General features: G+C 38.0%; 1 protein-coding gene across 2 annotated transcripts in view; it reads right to left on the reverse strand.

Moving 5' to 3' along the window:
• Positions 1–14,154, reverse strand: part of si:ch211-217a12.1 (alanine aminotransferase 2-like) — a 28,380-nt gene that overhangs the window by 1,944 nt on the left and 12,282 nt on the right. Inside the window, exons 1-9 of one of the 2 annotated variants that reach the window (XM_034861539.1) lie at positions 11,868–11,999; positions 11,595–11,783; positions 8,123–8,212; positions 7,868–7,976; positions 7,539–7,672; positions 5,491–5,734; positions 5,304–5,383; positions 4,601–4,737; positions 4,255–4,429 (exon numbers count right to left, since the gene is read on the reverse strand). In XM_034861539.1, coding sequence (XP_034717430.1) covers positions 4,255–4,429; positions 4,601–4,737; positions 5,304–5,383; positions 5,491–5,734; positions 7,539–7,672; positions 7,868–7,976; positions 8,123–8,212; positions 11,595–11,741 — 1,116 coding nt within the window. In that variant the 5' untranslated portion in view covers positions 11,742–11,783; positions 11,868–11,999. Of the gene's footprint in view, positions 1–4,254; positions 4,430–4,600; positions 4,738–5,303; positions 5,384–5,490; positions 5,735–7,538; positions 7,673–7,867; positions 7,977–8,122; positions 8,213–11,594; positions 11,785–11,867; positions 12,000–14,154 lie in introns of those variants that run through there. The other variant, XM_034861540.1, reaches the window with a different exon arrangement.

Here is a 14,154-nt window from a genome sequence, read left to right on the forward strand (position 1 = left end):
AGGTAATACCCATTGAGATTAAAAATCTCTTTTGCAAGGGACATAGTATGTCGAAAAGAGTAATAGTATGCAAAAAAAAGTGGAAAAAAGTCATGGTGTAGTATGATGAAAAAAATCGTAGTATAGAATGTCAAAAAAGTGTAAAAGAAAAAGTCATGGTGTAGTATGTTGAAAAAAGGTCATAGTATGTCTAATAAATGTATAGTATGTCGAAAAGAGTCATAGTACAGTAAGTGGAAAAAAAATCATGGTATAGCATGATGAAAAAAGTGGAAAAAGTCACAGTATAGTATGTAAAAAAAGTGCACAAAAGTCATGGTATAGTATCTTGAAAAAAAAGTCATGGTATGTTGGAAAAAAGTCATAGTATGTCAAAAAAGAGGGGAAAAAAGTAATGGCATAGAATGTACAAGAGAGTCCTAGTATATTATGTCGAAAAGAGTAATAGTATGTAAAAAAAAAAAAGTGGAAAAAAGTCATGGTGTAGTACGATGAAAAAAATCGTAGTATAGAATGTCAAAAAAGTGTAAAATAAGTCATGGTGTAGTATGTTGAAAAAAGGTCATAGTATGTCTAATAAATGTATAGTATGTCGAAAAGAGTAATAGTATGAAAAAAAAAAAAAGAACTGGTAAAAGTCATATTATAGTATGTCAAAAAAAGTTGAAAGTCATACTACGTTGAAAAAAGTCATAGTATAGTAAGTCCAAAAAAAGTAATAGTATAATATGTTTAAAAGAGTAGAATATCAAAAAAGTCCAAGTATGAATGTGGAAAAGTCATGGTATAGTAAGTTAAAAAAGTGAGAAAAAAGATATTCATAAAGTATGTCAAAAAAGTGGAAAAAGAGTCATAGTACAGTAAGTGGAAAAAGTCAAAGTATAGTATGTCAAAAAAGTGCACAAAAGTCATGGTATAGTATCTCGAAAAAAGTCGTAGTATGTTGGAAAAAAGTCATAGTATGTCAAAAAAGAGGGGAAAAAAGTAATGGTATAGAATGTACAAAAGAGTCATAGTATATTATGTCGAAAAGAGTAATAGTATGTAAAAACAAAGTGGAAAAAGTCAGGGTGTAGTATGTTGAAAAAGTTCATAGTATGTCGAATAAATGTGTAGTATGTTGAAAAAAGCCGTAGTTAGTCAAAAAAAGTCATAATAGTACAACAAAAAGTGGATAAAAGTCTTGGTTTAGTATGTCGAAAAGAGTAATAGTATGTCAAACAAATTGCTAAAAGTCATGCTATGTTGAAACAAGTCATAGTATGCTGAAAAATATAGTATAGTAAGTCGCAAAAAGTAATAGTATGTTTAAAAAAGTAATAGTACTGTATAGAATATAAAAAACGTCATAGTTTGTATGTGGAAAAAAGTCATGGTACAGTATGTTAAAAAAGTCAGTATAGTATGTGAAAAAAGTGGAAGAAATTCATAAAGTATGTAAAAAAAAAAAGTGGAAAAGGAGTCGTAGTACAGTAAGTGGCAAAAAGTCATGGTATGTCAAAAAAGTCATAGTATGTTGAAAAAGGTCATAATATAGTATGATGAGAAAAGTCATACTACAACAAAAAGTGGAAAAAGTCATAGTATAGTATGTTGAAAAAAGTTGTAGTATAGTATGTCAAAAGTGGGAAAAAGTCATGGTGTGGTATGTTGAAAAAAGGTCATAGTATGTTGAATAATTGTATAGTATGTTGAAAAAAGCCATTGTAAGTCAAAAAAGTCATAATAATGGTACAACAAAAAGCGGAAAACATAGTATGTTGAAAAAGGTCATGGTATAGTATGATGAAAAAAGTCACAGTATGTTGGAAAAAAGTCATGGTGTAGTATGTTGACAAAGTCATAGTACAAAACAGTCATAGTATAGTATGTTGAAAAGAGTAACAGTATGTAAAAAAAAAAAAAAAAATGGAAAAAGGTCATGGTGTTGTATGTTGAAAAAAGGTATGTGGAATAAATGTACAGTATGTTGAAAAAAGCCTTAGTAATTTAAAAAAAGTCATAATAATAGAACAAAAAGTGGAAAAAAAGTCATAGTATAGTATGTCGAAAAGAGTAATAGTATGTAAAAAAACTAGTAAAAGTCATATTACAGTATGTCAAAAAAAGTGAAAAAGGTCATACTATGTTAAAACAAGTCATAGTATACTGAAAAAAGTCATAGTATAGTAAGACATTAAAAAGTAATAGTATAATATGTTTAAGAGTAATAGCACTGTATAGTATATCAAAAATGTAATAGTATGTATGTGGAGTCATAGTATAGTATGTTGAAAAAAGTCGTAATATAGTATTTCAAAAAAGTGGGAAAAAAGTCATAGTTTAGCATGTGGAGTAAATGTCTAATATGTTGAAAAAAAGCCAAAAGTCATTATAGTACAACAAAAAGTGAAAGTCATAGTATATCAAAAAAGTCATTGTACAGCAAGTCCAAAAAGTGGGGGGAATAAAAGTAATGGTATAGTATGTGTAAAAAAGTTAGAGTATGTCAAAATTAGTCATAATATAGTAAGTTGAAAAAAAGTCATGTTATAGTATGTCAAACGAAAAGTGGAAAAAGTCATAGTATGTTGAAACAAGTCATAGTATGTTGAAATAGTATAGTAAGTCAAAAAAAGTAATAGTATAGTGTATCAAAAAAGTCGTAGTATGTATGTGGCAAAAAGTCATAGTATAGCATATCAAAAAAGTGGGAAAAAAGTCATAGTTTAGTATGTGGAATAAATGTCTAATATGTTGAAAAAAGCCAAAAGTCATTATAGTACAACAAAAAGTGAAAAAAGTCAGTATGTCAAAAAAGTCATAGTACAGCATGTCCAAAAAAGTGGGAAAAAATAGGAATGGTATAGCATGTTTAAAAGAGTCATAGTATAGTATATTGAAAAAAGTAATAGTATAGTTTGTCGAAAACAAACTGGTAAAAGTCATATTATAGTATGCCAAAAGAAAAGTGTAAAAAGTCATAGTATGTTGAAGAAAAAAAAATTACTTACTCATAATATAGTAAGTTGAAAAAAGTCATAGTATAGTATGTTGAAAAGAGTAACATGTCAAAAAAACTGGTAAAAGTCATATTATAGTATGTGAAACAAAAAGTGGAAAAAGTCATAGTACGGTGAAATAGTATACCAAGTCAAAAAAGGTAATAGTATATTGTATCAAAAAAGTCATAGTATGTATGTGGGAAAAAGTCATAGTATAGTATATCAAAAAAGTGGGAAAAACTCAAAAAAAGAGTCATAGTATAGTAAGTGGAAAAATCTCATGGTATAGTATGATGAAATAAGTGGAAAAAGTCATAGTATAGTAAGTAGAAAAAGTCATAGTACAACAAAAAGTTGAAAAAGTCGTAGCATAGTACGTTGAAAAAAGTCGTAGTATAGTATGTCAAAAAAATGCACAAAACTCATAGTTATAATATGTCGAAAAAAAGTCACGTCATATTACGTTGAAAAAAGTAGAAAAAGGTCATAGTGTAGTATGTAGAAGAAATGTGTAGTATGGTGAAAAAAGCCCAAAGTCAAGCTACAACAAAAAGTGGAAAAAAGTCATAGCGTGTCAAAAAAGTCATAGCACAGTACATTGAAAAAGTGGGGGAAATAAAGTAATGGTATAGTACGTTTAAAAAGAGTCACAGTATAGTATGTCCAAAAGAGTCACGTTTGTCAAAAAACTTTTTTAAAAAGTATGGTATGTTGAAGAAAAAAAATAGCATGTCGAAAAGTTTTTGATCACAATTTTTATTTTGTCCCCCGGATGTCATGTCTGGGGCTCTGTAGTATAATATGTTGAATAAAGTGGAAAGAAAGTATAGAACAGTACGTCTAAATAGTCATAGTATGGTGTGGGTGTGTGTGTGTTTGTGTGTGTGGGGGTGGAGTTCAAAAAGTACAAAGTGTGGTGTGCAGCTGGAGAGAACCTTCCCAACAGAATGCAGATTGTAATTTCCCCCACTGGGGATAAAAAAAATAAATAAAAATGAATTATTACCGTTCTCCCTGTGCTTGGTTATGAGGGAATTAGGGTGTCTGTAAATTATTGTGTGGTCTTAACCTGCTCTGTATAAAAAGTTTCCTGAGATAACTTCTGTTATGATTTTACATTATAAATTAATTAAAGAAAGTAATAAAAACCAAACAACAATGTCAACAACCCTTAAACTATCCCTGACAAACAAATGCACACTATAACATGTTATTAAAAAGTCAGAGTAAATCACATTTAAGACTTAAGTAAATTTTGTGTTTTTCAGACCTTTATAAACGTGTTGTAGGAAGGCTCATCAGGCTGCGGGGGGTTGACCACCAGGTCAAGGAGAGCCTGTCCGGGAACGGGGGGGCAAAGACGCACAGACACCAGTTTTGTAAGTTGGACCTTTACATCAGGGTCCATGTTAATTACTTCCATGTAGCCTCCACGGAATCCACACCTGACAAAAGCAAACAGATGAAAGGAAGTATACTCACAAAAGTATATTCTTAGACACTGGGAGCTTGGTTTGTAGAAGTAACACCTCCAAGTGACTTTAAAAATAAATATACAAGAACACCTTTTGGATGTTTCATACACGTATTGTCCGTGTGTGTTTCTAGCTACTCACTCTCCCATGTAGCATTTGGAGGTAGAGTGGAAGGAGGCCATCTCCACTGTACTGGAGTAAGCTGGTCCCATCTCAAACAACACCTTCTTAAAGGAGTGAAACTTACAGCCCTCTGCATACACATTATCCTGGTAGACCTGACATAGAAAAACAGCTTATTAAAAAAACACATTATCCATAAGATGAAATGTGCAATTAGTATCTCTTCAATAGTTTACTGAAACGTAGGCTTGAAGAGCAAATGTGCTTATTGCAAATTATTTACTGTATTTAACTTCTGTGGTAATGAATTAAGTGAGAATAGGTTACCATGTTCAAAAAGTACTATTAGAAGATTTTTGAAATCTGTTGTCAATTTGAAGTGTATTCAGTCACCCACAAGGATGACAGATACGTAAAGTTTTGTCTTTACTTTTCCAATTTGGTTGATAATTTTCAAATCTGTAGTTAGTGGTGGTGTAGTACTGGACGGCATTATGTTGAGGTGTTTTGTCAACCACTGTTCACTGTATATGCGTCAGATAACTAGCAGGAAATTAATTGTTACGCTGCTCTGTGCGTGGGTTGAAAGTTTGAAGGTTCTTATAATTGTGGTCACATCCCAAACAGTGATGTTAAAGAAGGCAGGCAGCCTTTTAAAAACAATTTTTTTTTGCTCTCAAACAAAGAAGAAACTAGAAGTGAAATGAGATTGGTGTATTACTTCGTCAGCCATGAGGAAGAGATGCTCCTCTTTAGCAAAGCGGATCACATCTTCGATGCACTGTCTGCTCTGGACCTGACCTATCACACAGGGAAACCACACGTTTATGATGTAAGTCGATGAATGCAAGTCAAAATGACAATTCTAGCATTTAAAAACCCACATAAACTGCTATCAACGCACATACCAGTGGGGTTTCCGGGGTTGATGATGCAGAGGACGCGGGGATTGCAGTGCTGTCTGGCTGCATTGACTGCTCTCTTGAGCTCTGTGACATCCAGACTCCAACACTTGTCCTCGTCCAGATAGTAACTGATCTGAACGGCTCCCAGGTCTGCCAATGCGGCCGAGTACAGAGGGTACTGGGGGATGGAGATCATCACTCCTGTCCGGTCACGGCCTTCGCCACATACCAGCAACTTTAGCATGGTCTGGGATTAAGAACAAGGAGATAGGAAAGGAGGGGAGAGAAGAGAGAAAGGATGAAAGTTGAAGTGGTAGTAGTAATGGAGGACAACATGTGGAAAAACATACAGTATATTGACTAGCAGGATGTTCCTTTGATAAGCATCTTCAGCAAGGCTCCAAAAGTGCAACCCAACATTTTCATTGGTCTGTCTCTGTGTGCATGTGTGTGTGTGTAGGGTTGGGTCCAGACAGGAGGATGAAGCACCCCTAAGCGTTGCCCAAAAGAAAAGGACAAAAAAGCGATTTGCTTGCTAACCCGCCATGGAATAAGTGCAATTCATCTGTGTACAGCCATGCTACTCTACGTCCCTTTGTGGCCCATACCACCTCCTAAACCATAGCCCAGCTTGATCTGCTCTGTTCAATTTGCCGGGGATCTGTTAAAAATATATAATAGACTATGCATCACAAGCATTGTCTAGTGGGGCTGTACGATTCAGAAAATATCAGGATTTGATTTATGATGTATGGGTAGGTTGTGTGATGTTTGTAAGCTACGGGGACAAATAGTGTATGTATCATGTGATCAAATATTAATTAATTAAGATTCAAATCGATTTTTTTCCTATTGTTTAGGGTGGCCTTGGTCAGTGGAATCAAATATCTCCACTGGTTTAAGTAGAAATAAGACATGCACAACATTTAAAATAGTATTCATTATTCAGATAATAAGATGATAAAAAAAGATCTATTTTCTATTCTACATTAAACTGAGGTCTAACCACTGCTAAAGTTCTGAACACTTTTTCACTGAAACAGAGTTAGCACAGCCGTTCAGCTGAAGTTGAGATGTGATTCTAAAAGGAATACTTGTAAAATAAGTATTTATCCTGGTAGCATTGTTTAGATATATAACACACAAATATGCCATAACGTTTGAGCCATTACAATCTAATAACGCTTAAAATGTTTTATTGCTGCACCCAAAAGCCACGGTGAAAAATCTTTGGTGCATCTAAAAGAAAAGATAGGCGCACCAGTGCAACCAATAAAAACTGGAGCCCTGTACAGTATTTAATAAGGTGGATGTATAACCAATCAGTTCTGGTGACTTTGTACCTATACAGTTATATAATGCAAGACTGACAAACTTGCTGGAGATGGGCAGAGAATAAACAAACACCTACACTTAAAGCAGAGAGATATGGAGAAAATCAAATATCACGATATTTTTTAGACCAAACACCTCGATGTCGATACCGCAATGGTATTGCAGGGTTGGCTAATGGAGACACACAAATATTGACACAATGAGATTTTTTATAAATAATCATCAGTAAGGTGGATATAATGACTAAGTGGGTAAAGGCAAATAATAGAAATGTTACAACAGTCTGGGAAGTGCATAATATGGCATCACTTCACTGTAATGCAGCCTTTAAAACCAGGAAAAGACGACACTTATTACAATATTCAAAATCTAAGACAATTACTGGTCTCATATCAAAATATAATAACATATTGCCCAGCTATACCTACATTGACAGCCAAATGTCACAGTAACACCGCAAGCAGTATCTTGTTATATAGTTACATAGTTGAGTGCATCTTAACTTCATTCAGTAACATGATTAGGTTGCATAAAACGAGAGAAAGCTGTATTGACAGAGACAAAGGTCTGTGGGCGGAGTGAAGTCCTAGATGTGCAAAGTACAGCTGAGTATATAATTAACAGAAGTTGAACAAAGAAAAGATTAATTGGTCAACTATACCAAAACTATGTCAGTGTCTGTCTGGAGAAGAGAATTTAAAACGTGTAACCCATACCACAATGGCATCACTGGCTCCAGTGGCGAGGTAGATGTTGTCAGGGTTGGAGGGGATTCCACCATCTCTCTTCTCTATGTAGCGCGCCACATCCTGACGAACACACTCAATGCCCTGGCTAGCACTGTAGGCCCCTTGAACACATGAAAATACACTTTGATTCAAAACAAAACACACTACATTGATCAGTTGATGCTCTGTTTGAATATCGTACAGAATGTCCAAAGAAATTATTAATGAATTGACAAATGGAGGTGCATGCTGGTGACGTGCGTGTTGGAAGGAGGGGGTACAAACGTGGTTGGTGGAGCGAGGGGGAGATTACTGACCTATACTGTGGCCTCCACAGGCCTCGAGAATACGCCGCGCTCTTTGCTTGGCATCCTCTGGAAACTTGTTGTCTTCCAGGAGTTCAGGGTAAGAACACAGAGCCAGGACCTTAGAAAGGAGGAGAAATAAAAGATCTAACAGGCACCATGGTACATTCAGTATGTATGGATATAGTAAGTTCCATATAACATGGAACAATGAATGCTACCTGTTTATTAAATACAAATACTCAAAACAGAAGAAAGTTGTCCTACCTGTCTGAAAAATGAGATTGGTTTCTGACCCATGGCGTGGGCATCGCCTATGTTAGCCTTTATGACTTCTGTGAAAGGTTTCTTGACTCCCTAAGACAAAGACAGAGAACTGGTCAGGTGAATCTCTGAGCAGAACTTAAAAGGGAACAAGTTGATCTTAACTTTATCTTACATGTAGCAACAGCTCCTCAACATACGGAGTGGGTGTGGACATGTAACAAGGAGTAATGCAAGCAGGAGACACGAGTCGAGATACAGTTGAAACGTCTCTCTACAGTGAGAAAAGTTAGGCTTCTTCGTCCCTCATATTTCCCTCTCTCCTTTTTGCCGTCTTTAGATAACAAGAGAACTATTATTGAAACAAGTTACAACATCTTGACTTGGCTGTGCAGTTGTGAATTGAAACAAATTAGGCCTCAAGACATTCCCTAACAGCTGTGTTTCAAATTGAAAAGGTTATCCCGATAAGGAACTTTTTGCATTTGCAGAGCCTCAAATTGTCCCTTACAGGACTTCTGTTGTGCAAAAATAATATCTTCCAGACACAGATGGTTAATAATAAAACATCCCATCTGTGTACACCACCTGACGGCTCAGCGTGTAAAGTAAACCAAAGACAATTCCTTTCAAACATATACCTAATCTCAGCAGCATCCTTTTGTTTTGCAAAGACCCTGGCGAAGGGTCTGGTTTGGTATGCGGAGCAGGAAGCGCTGGCCTGGGCAGAGAGGACGCTGCTGCTGGGGCTCACAGACACACAGCCCCCTTCCATTTCTTGTCATGAATTTCCAGAACAGCTGGCTTAATCCAATCTCGTGACAAGCTTGAGTCCTTTTCTATTACATTTTTCTTCTCAAGTCATTATTGATCTTTTATGGATTTAGAAAGTCTTTAATCTTCTTGGCCAAATTGGACCGGCACCCTCTGGTTTGGTGCCTGTGTATCTGTTTGCCGGTCACAACATGCTGCACCTGTTGCTGTTTATCACATGAGGTAATGTGACAATAGATGTCCCCTGTTATTTTTAACCAGGGATGAGCATTGATAATTCAGGGATTTTGTGAATTATAGTCAATAGTCATTACATTTTACTGCATTCTGATGTGAAATACAGTGGGATTACAATGTCCAACTAACCTAAAAATGTTCAAAGAAATGCCCAATTGAAATATTGTGAAGTAAACACTATTGCAGAGCACATTATATTGTTATAATGAATTTGCATATTGTGCCAGACTGTTGTGGTTCCCTTTGATATGAACTTGTTCTGCTGGTAAATGAAAACATGTCATGGGGGTTATCAAACTGACACCTCATTTAATCCAGTCAAACCAACAGAAAGCTACAGTAATAACTAGTCCTATCAATATAGGAAGATCCATTTGAAAACTACTTCATAATATTTCCCAGCCAGCCAGCCAGTTATTCCTAACTTTGTCTATCGAGGCACTCCAGAGAGGTTGGAACAGCAAACTAAACTACAATGCAATATGATTTTCTACATGATAAAATACCAGGCAAAAGGCATCCAAGGGCACAGGTATAACTGAAACAATATTAACATTTCTGTGTCCTTGCATGACAGAAAGGGCAAGGCCTACATGGTTCTTTGGGTTAGCCTTAAGTCAGATACGAGTTTGGTTGAAATCTAAGTAACTGGAGCACGTTTCCTATTTAGTCCCCGTCTTGTCCTCACGCAACAAAGAGACTGTTGTTCTCTGGGAAAGAGAGAAGCCAGTCGGTTCCCCGGCTCAGCGCTGCATTCGGCTGCACACTCCGCACCAGTCACGGATTACACAAGACCAAGACCAGCCCACCAGGCCAAGAAACCTTCTAGGTCACCAGGCTGAACAGAGCCTGACCTGAATTCCCGTTTCACTTCGTCGTATGATATAATGACAAGCTCACATCCCTCCAACAATGTTCAGTCCTGCTGATAACGTGAACTTTTGATGAAGCTTGTTGAATAACCACTGCTGCTTTGCGCAATACTATTTTTAACGCTATGCAAATAGAGATAAAAGTAACCCTCCCCATACCACAGTTACAATACATTACTTTCTCTAATCTCTTGGTCTATTGTTTCCTATAATGTAGACTTGCCAGCAGTTTAGATCCAAAGCCTAAAAAAGCTTACTGCACTGCAGGCCCTGTCATACCAGCTGTCTGGTCGAGGATTTATACGAGCCATCATTACACCAGCGCATGCATGCAAAAAACACACACAAACTTATGTAAATCTGCTGAGCCATCAGTAAAAGTGTTCCAGTCAAAGATCTGACAGGAAGCACACAGACAACTAGGCAAAGCAGTAATTAAACCCTTCTGAAAACTCCTGGAATTCACATTGCAGATTGTTTTCATTTACATTTCTGAAAGTGTGTAACTAATGCATAAAGCAGATTTATCTAAGCTCTCTTCTGGTCTTTGGATTTAACTTGTCTAACAAAAACCGGTAATTCGTAAGCAAACATTGCAACTAATTGTAGTTGTTACGGACATGCATTGAGCGTAGGGTCCGTTTTTGTCCTTTTCCCTTTTTTTAAGTACAGGAAAAAGTGGATTCCCAAGAACTCAGTTACTTTCAACAGACTTGGGGCTGCTTGTACTAAACCTTGCAGATAAATGCCTGTGGTACTGCTGGGCCTCACAGCTGCAGCTTTGTCCAATAAAGTCTTTCCCAAGAGGAGGGAGGGGGGAGTTAAGCAAACCCAGAGAGACAAAAGAAGAGGATAGTGAATGTACCCTCTCATCTTACATAATAACTCTTTACGACATACAGATCCTCGCAGTCCGCCTCAGGATAGAGTTAGCAATCTGAACTACATGTCTCTGCAGAGAGGTTGCATTACAGCCTTTTAAAGAGACTCCCTGTTGAACATTCTTGCCCTTCCTTCGGAAAGCATGGTGGATCCATGTTACCACATAAGAGTGTAATATGAGTTGAGCAGTGCTGCACGGAACTAACGCCCACCACTGATGTCATGCAGGGGCTTTTAAAGGTCTACTGACTACCTACATCATGTCTCCACTCTCTGTCAGTCCGCAAAAAAAAATGTCCAAGGCAAGCATCTTACTGTTCAGGGCTACCTACTTCCCTTTTCTATTCATTGAGGACCAGAGGAGACAGAGAAGGGAAAAAAGTTTCACTGTCCACAGTTGCTGGACGTGTGTCAAAATAAACCTTAGGCACTTGTCTTTTGACTTTGATGTATTATATATTCGATCGCTTTTCCAGTTATGAATGAACAAAAAATGATTTGCCACAAATTGTCATTGATATCACGATTTAAATAAATACAACAGTTTTTCGAAGCTTTATCTAACTCCCTACTATTCCAAAACACACTAGCCAAATGTTTTATTTTCCTCGCGCGTTTTTTTCTTTTTCTTTGTGCATTATCAAACTTAACTTTGGTCCGCGTGCATCAAGGCGTGCACATGTTGCACCCCCACACTTAATTGGCTTTACCTCTTTCAGCTCCTTCTCTATCTGAACAGCCCGCTGGACTATAGCACCACGGACCGCGTACTCGACCCGCTTCACATTGGGGTTCATGTTGTCCAAAGTAAGCACCTTGCCCCTGCACGGGACCCCATTCGTTGCCTGCTGGGACATGTTTGATATGTCACGCGCACTCCGTCACACTGGACTGGCTATCTGAAACATAAAAGAAGATTTAAGGATGAACCGTATTTAGCGAACCTTACACATGAGCGGGTAAAGTGTAACTGTTGTTGTTACCTTCTGTTCAGCAGGAAGGCTGAAGCAGGAGTCTCTTCGGCTCGTGAGTTTACGTACTCTAGAGCTCGAGCTGGCAGTTAAGCGTCTCCGCGTTCATATTCCCACCCAACCGCCCCGCCTTCCATCGCCTCTGCTCGTGGTTGGCTGTTTTTCTGCACGGACTTCGCATGTGACACCTCATCCGCGTGCCAAATGACGCCTTTATGTTCTGTCGGATAAACTGTTATCTCAATGGCCCTTCTGCCTAGAGCAATGGGACAGATTAACTTTAGGAGGCAATTTTTAGGAATGACAGATTAGCATACTTGAATAATGAGATCCAGTTGTCACGGCAAAATGGATGAAACGGCCCATTCTATTAGTGTTTTGTACTCGTGTTAAGTATACTTAAGTAAGTAAGTAAGTATAGGCCTAGCATGTATATCGCAAAGTAGGCTACCTCATCTGCTTAAGAAAAAGTAGGCCTACTAATACAACAAGTTTAAAACACTGCTGCATTCAACCGCATATTTTGTCAGGGATTATTTTATCTACCATGTGCCCTGCATTTAGATAGGGGATTTTAGATCAAAAACAACCGTAGATTGCAATCGTTAATGGGAATTCCCCTCTCCCACTCACACCATATTGTCACATTTCTGGACAGACTCCACAACAGTCTCATGCCACCAGAGCGTATGAATGATGCAGAACATCAGAGAAACCGTTACGTTGTAGTAAGAGACAACGTGAGCTTGCACCGTGCAGTCCAAAACTGGTTTGCTGGCCAAGCACCATTTCTCCTGCAATACCACCCACCATAGCCTACGTAGCCTACACCATTTCTGAACCCCATTGAAGAGTTCCTTTCAGCATGGAGGTGGACGGTACACAACCGGCACCCATTTGCGCGCATGCCTCTTGTGCAGGCTATGGAAGAGGCATGGGATGAGCCTGATGTGGATGGGATGAGCCTGATGTGGATGGGATGAGCCTGATGTGGATGGGATGAGCCTGATGTGGGTGCGATTCAGGGATGGATAAAGCGCTCGAGGCCCTTAATGTCTGGCAAAGGAAGATATCGCCTGTGATGTGGAAGAGGCGTTGTGGCCAGACCCAGCTGCCGCAAGATGCTGCCTAATTATTTTTCTTGCCTCTTTTTTTCCTATATAATTTTTCGGCACATTTTTTTCCTGCAATTTTCTTTTACAGTTTACTTTTTTTTGTGGGCATATTTTTGTTCAGTCCAATGTAAATATATATCTGCTGTGCATATGTTGCACTGACTTGTTTGGTGAAAAACAACAAATAAAAATGTATCAACAGCATGTGTGTGTATCTGCAAATATTTCTGTACATGTGAACAATCTGAAGAATTTTCTACAATTTGTACTATTTTAGTATTATGGCAAAGCATACTAAATGAGAGCCCAATAGTGTGTAGTTGGCTAGACAAACATCTGGTAACATGAATGAAGTGTGTGCCATCTGGTGCAAAAGTTTCATTTTGATCATACTATGTGTAGTTTTGGTTGCAGTTCTTAATTTTGCAGGATACATGAGGTATTTTGCCGTTTGGGTGTGTGGTTTTGTCAGTTGTGTTAAGTATTTTGATAAAACCAGCCTAGTTTGTAAAAACTGTGTTTTAGCAATTGGGAAAAAATGAAGATAGATACTGTTATGCAACAAAACTCTTTTGCAGGTCTTTTGTTTGGGCAAGAGAAGGAGAGCCACAGAATTAGCTGGCTGTGTGAGAGAAGGACAGACTGTGCAACATTCAACCAACCCCCCCCCCCCCCCCCCCCCCCCCCCCCCCCCTCCCCACCAGATGTCTTGGAAGGGGCTTAAGAAGGACATTTGATATCACAAACTAAAACAGTTCACCTACAAGCATGTGATGTCCCGGCCACCGTCATGTGCCATGCACACGCAGTGTGTATATCGCGGCATCACACGACAGTGTCTGTTGCATTAAGCCTAGACCTCAGTTGTACCTGTTGTTGTTGTTATCAAAGATAATGTAATATTATAACTTACTTATTATAGCTTACACGTACGGGGGTGTTTACTATGTGTATCACGTGCGTGCTGCCCTGGCAGAGGGGTCAGAACGGACTGTGACATAAGTGACCACTTGACGTAAGAGGAAGGGAAAAAGCATTGGGAGGGGAGTGTGTGTGTGTGTGTGTGTGGGGGGGGGTGTTTAAAATGTAGTGCTCAATTGTAGAACAAGGGGAAGACATCCTTGACTTCATGTAAGCAAGAGCATAACACTATTATTTGACCTCACCTAATGTATAAAAAGCCC

The sequence above is a fragment of the Etheostoma cragini genome, chromosome 22, assembly GCF_013103735.1.
Source record: "Etheostoma cragini isolate CJK2018 chromosome 22, CSU_Ecrag_1.0, whole genome shotgun sequence".
NCBI lineage: Eukaryota > Metazoa > Chordata > Actinopteri > Perciformes > Percidae > Etheostoma > Etheostoma cragini.